This window comes from Mesoplodon mirus, assembly GCF_964341445.2.
Source record: "Mesoplodon mirus genome assembly, chromosome: 3".
In the NCBI taxonomy this organism is placed as follows: Eukaryota; Metazoa; Chordata; class Mammalia; order Artiodactyla; family Ziphiidae; genus Mesoplodon; species Mesoplodon mirus.
This window is the reverse complement of record NC_138978.1, coordinates 23,696,331-23,705,430: the sequence shown is the minus strand read 5'-3', so window position 1 is coordinate 23,705,430 and position 9,100 is coordinate 23,696,331. Positions and strand designations below refer to the sequence as shown.

The window sequence follows — 9,100 nt, the reverse complement described above, 5'->3', positions numbered from 1 at the left end:
CCAGACTTGCTCAGAGCAGGGACCCAGGATGTCCAGGCCACACCAAACAAACAGACACGATGCCAATGGAATGGAACATTTAATTGTTTCTGCGGTGCTCCCGGATGGGGATTGCGGGGCCTTTGGCAGAGCCCTGGCTAATGGAACCAACAAAGGTGCCCATTAGCCAGTGCCAGGCAGGGTGGCAGCCTCAGGGCCAGGCTGAGGACAACCAGCACTTGGGCTGTTGCTTAAGACAATTTCTGAGACTAGTGGGTAAGGAATGTTGTCTTTGAATAGAGGAGAGGGAGCTACAGTTAGAGAGGGGAGGCGATAGGTCTTGGGTTGAGGGGAGGGGCTCCAAGGTTGGAAGGTTAGGAACAACGGAGTTGTCACAAGGTCCTTCATGGGTGACGGCTGGGGGGAATGTGACGGAGTCTAGGGGGCTGACTCGGCTCAGGCCAGTTTCAGGAACTCCTGCAGTGTGTTTTGTTCCACAGCCTCCACGAAGAGCTCATAGTCCTGGGGGAGGGGACAAGAGGTGGTCACCTGAGTGCTGGTGCTTTGTCTCAGGTCTGACTCTGGCTGGTATCCTCCTACAACACTCCCTCCACCTCCAACCCCCAGGCCCATACCCCACAGTACTGGTCCCCGTTGACAATCTGGGGTGGGGTGGCCTTGGGGTTGCCCGCCAGGGCTCGCATCTCATCCCGCAGGGCGTTGTCTTGGGAGATGTCCACTAGCTGGTACTGGATGCGCTTCCCATCCAGGATGCGGGTCACCTCGCTCTGCTGGGACTTGATCTGGGGGCAAAGGGCGGGCAGGCGTTAGTGAGCAGACTGGAGGGTTTATGGGGGGAACCCTGGGCAGAAAAAAAGGGACTGTGGCCAGGAGCTTTTGTCCCCATGTCCCGCTCCACGCCCTAGGGGAGGGTTCTGGCCACCAGGAGTTGGGAGGAGGAGTCAGGATTGTGGTGGTATGGAAGGAGAGAGGGACCACCAACCATGAGGAGGGGAGTCAGAGTGAACATAAGTGAGATAAATTAAGGGTGGGGAGAGCCAGGAGCTCGGCAAAGAGAAAGCAGGGCAGGCCTGGGTGGAGACGGGTAAGGCGCCACCTCCACCCCAGGTACACACACACACACACACACAGTGGAGGAGAGGAAGGGCAAGATAAGGACATGGTCACGGATCAGCCTGGTAGTGGGGGTGCAGAGGCCCCAGGATGCCCGAAGGTGTTCAGTGTTCAGGATGGGGCCGGGGGCCCTGCCCCACCCAACTCAGGAGGCCGTGCCCAGCCCCTCGCCGCCCCCGCCCTGGGGGCGGGTCCCAGGCGCCGGGTCCAGAGCAACAGGACCACCACCAGCGCTCTACCCGAGGACGCGCACTCACTTCGCGGGAGCCGGTGACGGACGTGCTGTAAACGCGCAGGCCGCTCATGCTGCGGATGGGCCGACGGGCCGACAGGCAGACGGGGTGGCGGTGGCAGCAGCTGCACGGCCTGGAGACGAGGCCGCCGCGCTCGGGAGCGGTTTCCTTCCTGCTCAGCCCGCGAGTCATCGCTCTCGGGACCAATGGGCGGCGCGGACAGGCGCGCGGCCGGGGCGGGGCCTGCGCGACCCCGCCCCGCGCAGCGCCGGGCCCCCTCCCGCCCCCCTTGCGGACCGGGCGCGCCGAGGACCCCCGTCCCACGCACGGCCGCCCTTTTCAGCCCTCCGAGCTGGGGCTGACAGTGTGAGGCTGGGGAGCGAGCTGACGGCAGGAAGGGTAGGGGAGGGCGTGGGTGAGGGTTTGGCAAGAGGCCTCCCCTTCAGCCTCGCGCGGGTTTGCTGCACCCAACTAACTACCCACCCCCGGTGCCACGACAGCGCTGCTCCGCTCCGGGCTTTTAAGTCTTGGGCTGTTTTCAAACCTAAAGTTCCCCAGCTAGGGAGCCTCGCTTCACGGGCTGCCCAACCCCAACACGCACACACTGCCCCAGGGGCCACCCACACGTAGCTAACCCCGCGGCACACCACAGCACGGAGGGCCTCTGGTTAGAGAATTCCCCAGAGCTCCTCTCCGCTCAGATCGGCAGGTTTAGACAAGTGAGGGTGGCGGCAGGAGACGAGGCACACCCTCACAGAGCCAGATGGAGGCCAAGGTATGAAAGAGGCTTCTAGTTCTGGACTGGGTGGAGGTAGAGGTTGGTGTCAGGACTCCTGAGAGTCTGGGCCCTTGTTAAAGATCCACCGCTGGTCTTGGGGTGGCCCCAGCCCCACCCCAACTCCTCGCAGCAGATGGCACAGGGTGCAAAGGAAGCAGCCAGCCCAACCTTGGATACTCAGCCATCTGTCTGGGGTTGGACATGACACCCCTCATCAGTCCTCCCAGGTCCAGGGCTCCGAGAACAGCCCAGGAAGACAACCCTAGCTCCTGGAGGCAAACACAGAGTCCTGCCTTGCTCTGGGGAAGCCACTTCCTTACAGCAACCCACAGGCAGCAGACTTCCTCCTCAGAGGATTACTGAAACTCAATGACAAACTTGCTCTGTGACTCAGGGCAGCTTCACCCAACAGAAAGTGCTGTGGGAAGAGATCTTATCTGTCCCCACAGAAAGACAGAGGAGCAGAAGTGGTAGAAATAGACTTGAGGCTGGACCTGCCAAAGTTCCCTCCTTGCTGCTGTTTGGAGAACTTGGCTAAACACCCAGGCTTTGGCTCCAACAAGCCAAAATGAGGGGTAGAGTATGAGCTGATGGTGATGGAAAGCAATGGGAAACCGAGGAGTCTGTTAAATTTTTATTTTGTAATCAAAATAGGCAATACAAACCAGTTGACATAACAAGGATTCATATAAATAACTGCTTATAAACTTTATGAGGAAAAATACCCGTGAGCATGGTGGCTGGGCTGCCAATACAGGGTAGAGACCAATCAGGCAGCTCTGCCTTTAGGAGGCAGGAGCCCAGAGGCTGAGGGGATGGCTGGGTGGGGCTGCTCTGAATGGAAGGGATAAGTCACTCCATAAATAAAACACAAACTTGTAAAAACACTTAAGAAGGAGTCTCATTCAGGCCAGGAGTGAGGTCCAGGATGCTGCCCTGCCAGCCCATAGCTTAGCAAGAATCTCCCAATGGCTGGCTCTGGACTCCTGAACTACTCAGTGCCCCCCCACCCCTTCCCCACACACGGCCTGGCTTGGCCTGGCTCCAGACCTAGAGGCGGCCTGGGGCTGGCCCAACAACCAGATACAATCAACTACGAGATGCTCCCCCAACGAGGAGGCAAGAGAAACCAGAAAGCAGAGGGTCCAAAGATCCCGGAAAAACAACGAAAAACACTGAAAGCTGTACCTTAAAGCTGACCTGTACCGGGTACTCTGAACTCTCAAGGAGCCCAAAGCAGGAAACGGAAAGGACCCCCAATCCCAAACACAAGAGGCACAAATCAGAAGGCCGGGCACGGGCCCCAGCCCCGGGGGGAAGGGGGTGAGCAGCTTGATAGTTGCCCTGCGGTATCCTGGGGGAAAATCCTGCCCAAACCCAGAACCATAGAGGAGTGAGCTTGCACTCAAGGGGGCTACCTGGCCAGCCTGAGAACAAAGGAGAAAGGGCTGTGCTAACCACACGACCAGGGAGGGCCCCAAGGGCACAGGACAACTAGAGTGGGGTCTCCTGTAAACGGGCATGGTAGCACAGATGAAGAAGCCCTGGTTATAATCCCTGGGCTCCCAATTCTAGTTAGTACTTTGCTAAGGAATAGATCACCCTGAGGCATCTATGAGAACAAGAGCCCTGAGGAAGAAGCAGTGGGACTGGGCCTAGGAAAACCCAGAGCCAGCTCAGGTCCCAGGAAGGCTGGCACATGGGGCCTGAGAATTCTCAAATGGCCATTGTTACCGGTACTCAGCCTTTCCTGGCCCCTCTAAGGAACTCTGGGCATCAGCACGACGAAGGTATGGAGTGGGAATGAATGTGGAGCCATCCCAAAGGATGGAGAAAGGAGGTAAAGCGGCCTGCTTGCCTTTGACGTCAGCCTGCAACTGGGAACAATCTGTGAGGACTTACCAGTCTACCTGCAAAAGTTAATTAACTCACCCTCAAAGGGTGAATCAGGATGACAGGACAAATGCAATCCAACAAGACAAAGCCAGAGTGGGGCAGGGCAAACAAAATTCTCTAATCAGCCCTTGGCCCCAGATGCAGGCTCATACCTCCCCTCCATCCCTTCTCTCTGGGAACAGCAGCAGACAGGAGGCAGGAGATTGTCAGGGCAGGACCTGCTGGACCAGGCTCTCAGCAGACCAGATTCTCCCTTGGGGAATACAGCCTGTCCCACCCCCAGCATTCCTCACTGTGTGACACAGTTTTCTCCCATGTCCTGGGCGTATCTGTCTGACATGGTGGTCCTTAAGTCCTCGATGTCACGGCGTAGCTGTTGAACCTCTTCTAGTTTCCTCCTGATCACATCCGGCTTCTGAAAATCTAGCTGAGTCCCTGCGTGCTGTGTAGCTGGGGAGGAGAGCATTTCGAGAGATTATTAGTAAATCACTCAGGAGACACTTTCCTGTGGAAAGCGCAGTACGGATATGCAGTACCATAAGGCCTGTGGTCTTGGAACATGGCACTTTTTAAAAAGCACCTAGGGATAATGGGCTGAAATCTTGCTGCCTAAGGGCCACGTTTGTGTTTGTCCTTCACCCAGGTACCCCATAAGGATGCCTGTTTCCAAAACAGATTTACTGAACATCTACTTTGAAAAACACATAAACTCCCAGAGAGTGGTGACCAGGTCTACGGAGCCCAGTTCACACATTACCAGTAATGATGGGAAAGGTGGATAGGGGTGAGAGGAGAATGAAAACCACTCTCTCCTGGGTCCCAGACTGGCCTGAAGACTCACAGTGAATGCCCAGAAGCAGGGAGAGATTGGGGTCATGACCCTGGGCCCTCTGGGTCACAATGCTACAGACAGCCTGCAGATCTTGAAGGCAACTGGCCAACTCCTGATGCAGCTCAAATGCCAGCTGGGCCGTGTCTGATGAAGATGGGGACCCTGATTGGGCCTGGCGCAGGTGTTCTTGGAGCGTCAGATTCTTCTCAATGAGGTCCTGGTTCTGTACTGAAAGCTGAGCAGATAGAGGTGAGCACATTAACCCAGGCCCAGGGAAAAGCAGAGTATCTGCGCATGAGTGTGGATATATGTATATATGTGTGTGGAGGGGAAGCTATGAGTCAAAGGTGATGTCCCCCCTCCTTGCACTCCCCTCTTCTCCCCTACATATCAGGCCTAGTTTCTCCTGCAGGTAGGTTGGGCCCACAGGGCTGCAGCATTGGAGGGGAAACTGCACCTCAGCAGACTGAGTCAGCAGCCTCCAGGTTTTTCTGTTCAGGAACCAGAGAAGATACTCCCGGCCCCTCGGAACTCTATCTGAAGCCAGTCCCTCAGCCAACTCTGTTAGCCAGGCTATCAGAGAAGGTTTAACGTGAACTGTGAAATCTGAGAAGACACTGGTTTCAATCTCTCCCTGCCACCCTGACAAAAGTGGCCACCAGCCAGCCGGATCAGAGTGTGTCAGAGGAATAAAGCAGGCAAGAAAGACAACAAGACAGCTAGTGGCCACTGGGTGGGTAGGGATGGGGCGGGGGGGGCTGAAGAAGCTGGGGACCTGGAGGACATAGTGCTGAAACGTGTCCTGCCTTTTCAATCCTTCACCTCAGTGGAGTCAGGCTTCACTACAGAGACCAGCTATTCACGTCTATCTGTGTCTCTTTCCCTCCCTTTCCCAGAACAGCTTAATGCACACTCCTTCCCTTCCTACCTCTATTCTGTTTTAAAGACACTGAATAGAGTTTCTCCTCCAGTCCCCGCCCTTCACCCACACTGGGCCATGTGACAATCCTAGTTCTGGGAGACTCCTTCCTCAGCACTTGGGCAGTGACCTTGGCCGCCCCCTGCCGACAACTCTGTTTACTCCATGAGGATCACCAAACCTTCAATCTTCTTGAACCCTTTATCCCTAACCCCACAAACCTGTGGCTGAGGGAATACAAAATAAGAGAGTGATCTTCCATATCCAAAAAGCATTCCTGGGTAATTATGGCCACTCAAAGGCTTAGGACCTTTAATATAAAGGATGATGCAATGTCCCGTCTTACTCCTCTGCCAAAAAAGCTTAGCAGCGACCTCCCCAACGTGGGGGCTCCTGTGGGAGAAGGGATCGGGAGGACACACAGAGAAATCAGGTTTGTAAAGACAGTACCAAGAGGCCTAGCTGTTGCTACTCACCTCTTTCACAGCTGTGCGCAGCTGCTGCAGGGCTGTCTCCCTCCTCTGGGCCTCCTCTTTCAGGGCCTGGCTTGTTCCTTCTTCTTGAGCCACTTCCTGCTCTAGGCTCTGCATCCCATGGCAAGGAGGGTGGGAGAACACATCAGGGGTAACAAGTCTACTTCAGACCATATCGCCTCTGGTCTGGACTATATACATAGTAAAGCTCCACCCCGCCCACACACTGCTGCTAAGAGATTATTTTACAACAGCCCTGACCTGCGACTTTGCATCAAAACCCTTCTCTAGCCCCTGACCAGACTGGCCCTTACTTACTTTTCTATCCTCATCTCTTTCTACCCTCCACACAGCCTCTACTCCAGTCACACTGAACGACTAACGGTCCTTCATCACCAAAGGTTCCAGTTCCCAAACTGTTGTTCACTCCTCTTCCCCTTTGCCCAGAATGCCCCTCTGCTCTGCCAGAACCTTCCTTAATCTGCAAATTAGATCCAATTAATCCTAATACTGCCCTGCTACTCATACCTCCATCATAGCTCATGAATACATTTGTTGGCTGTGCACATGATTCCTCCCTCCACTAGACCATAACTTTCTTGAGGGCAAGGAACGTCCATTAAGTTGAGTTCAATTATTTATCGAGCAATTACTGTTGACAGGCACTGGGGATACTAAAAAGAATACCAAACAATCCCTGTTTTTGAGGAGCTCAAAGCCAAATGCCCTTGACAATACTGTGTATTAAATGTTTTTGACAGAGATGAGAAGGGGTAGAGAGCACACTCTCTCGGGCACCTCATCTAGTTAGAATGCGTGCGTGCATGCGTGTGTGTGTAGGGGTAGTCAGGGTCAGGAGAGGGGGGTATTTATATTTGTTATCTTCTGCCTCTCATTCTGGTTCATTCCAATTTCCCCCGAGTTTTGAAACTGACTTGAACAAATAAAGTATAAATAGTATTTCTGAACTTTTCCATTTTGTATTAATAAAAAATTTAGCAGCCAAGGAGAACGTCTCACCACTATGAAACACCCAAAGTGACCATTTTGAATCCACCTAATTCCACCAAAGTCTCAACATGGGTAAATATACTACTTTAAATGCTGTGGAACCTCAGAGTTCCAGGAAACATACTTTGAGATCCACTAAAAACTACTAAAATCCTGGGATTTTAAATGGATGTAGGGAATTCCCTGGCAGTCCAGTGGTTAGGACTCTTCACTTTCACTGCCAAGGGCCTGGGTTCAATCCCTGATCGGGGAACTAAGATCCCGCAAGCCGAGCGCCGCAGCTAATAATAATAATAATAATAATAATAATAATAATAAATGGATGTAAACACTCACTAGGCTTGACTATCTCCTTACAGGACTTGAAATATGTGAACTAAATAGACCCCCATAATGGCAAGGGTAGGACTGCAGCTTTCAGTTCTTCCTCAGTGGACGTGCATCTCTCCTGTTTGGTGTGAAAACCTCTTTTAGAGTCCAAAGAGAACCTGTACCTAGGATTTTTTGGAGAACCCAATTAAGGACACTCCTACTCTGGCCCAAAACAGAAACCAGGAGTTGTCTTTGATTTCTCCTTACTCTTCAACCTCCTACGTTCTATCAGTCACTGGTTCCTCTCAATTTTACCCCTAAAATTCATTTACATCTGTCCCCTCACAACTCCTTCTTGCAATGCTGCCTTATGCATCATCCTTCATCATCTCTCACTAGGATTTCTGCTACAGTCCACTGGCCTCCAGCCCTGTAAGTCTCCAAGTGCCAATATTCTTCCACACTCAAGCCTGAGTTGCAAACCTGACCACATCACGCCCCAATTAAATACTATAGTAGATTCCCATCACCTGCCTAAAGAATAAAAGCTAACTTGGTTGAACAGTCCCAGCCCTCCCATAGCCCAGTTCTCCATTTACCACCTTACTTCAACAATATCAAACTGCTTGCAGCTCCATGTGCAAACCCTGCTGTTTCATGCCTTCATGTTCCTACCTATGCTGTTCCTTCTATCAGGAAATATCATCCTATCCTGCGCCTCCTCATTGACTGGCTAACTCTTCCTCCTCCTTCAAGAAGGCTCATGAGGGCTTCCCTGGTGGCGCAGTGGTTAAGAATCTGCCTGCCAATGTAGGGGACATGGGTTCAAGCCCTGGGCCGGGAAGATCCCACATGCCGCTGAGCAACTAAGTCTATGCGCCACAACTACTGAGCCTGCACTTCAAAGCCCGTGAGCCGCAACTACTGAGCCCGCGTGCCGCAACTACTGAAGCCTGCGCACCTAGAGCCTGTGCTTCACAACAAGAGAAGTCACCGCAATGAGAAGCCTGCACACTGCAACGAAGAGTAGCCCCCGCTCGCCACAAGTAGAGAAAGCCCGTGTGCAGCAATGAAGACCCAATGCAACCAAAAATAATTAATTTAAAAAAAAAAAAAAAAAAAAAGAAGGCTCATGAGCTCCAGAAACCCTTCCTTGACCTCCCTACTTCCACTGACTCTTTTATGCTCCCCCAGGGTAATATGGGTGCTCTAACAGTAATGTGCTAAAACCCCTTCCCAACAAGAATGTAGGCTAAAAGCACTGACTGGGTCTCATTCTTGTGCTCCTAACACCGAGTAAATTGCATGGCAGAGAATAGTGTTGGTTGAATTCTAGAAATTCCATCATTAAGTCCTGCCCACCATGTCCCAAGGACTCCAGCTCACCTGTACTTCTGAACGCAACTGATCAATCTTCTGCTGTTGCTTCTCCACAATCTGAAAGGCAAAGTTATCAAGGAAGGCTGTAAGCACATGCTGATAGTGAGGTCAGAGGGCAAGAGGCTGTACTAGGATCTGTGGTCTGGCTCTTAG

General features: G+C 52.8%; 2 protein-coding genes across 3 annotated transcripts in view; both read right to left on the bottom strand.

The window, feature by feature from the left end:
- Positions 1-60: 60 nt before the first annotated feature.
- Positions 61-1,538, bottom strand: SH3BGRL3 (SH3 domain binding glutamate rich protein like 3; the record flags this gene model as incomplete). Its single annotated transcript, XM_082612343.1, has 3 exons — positions 61-501; positions 615-782; positions 1,371-1,538. 3 exons carry the CDS (start codon positions 1,536-1,538, stop codon positions 436-438), a joined length of 402 nt encoding a protein of 133 aa, XP_082468469.1. The 3' UTR covers positions 61-435.
- Positions 1,539-2,752: 1,214 nt separating this feature from the next.
- Positions 2,753-9,100, bottom strand: part of CEP85 (centrosomal protein 85) — a 32,045-nt gene continuing 25,697 nt past the window's right edge. For both annotated transcript variants that reach the window (XM_082615639.1, XM_082615640.1), the window contains 4 exons: positions 8,954-9,004; positions 6,248-6,355; positions 4,862-5,087; positions 2,753-4,470 (listed from right to left, as the gene is read on the bottom strand). In XM_082615639.1, coding sequence (XP_082471765.1) covers positions 4,310-4,470; positions 4,862-5,087; positions 6,248-6,355; positions 8,954-9,004 — 546 coding nt within the window. In that variant the 3' untranslated portion in view covers positions 2,753-4,309. The remainder of the gene's footprint in view (positions 4,471-4,861; positions 5,088-6,247; positions 6,356-8,953; positions 9,005-9,100) is intronic.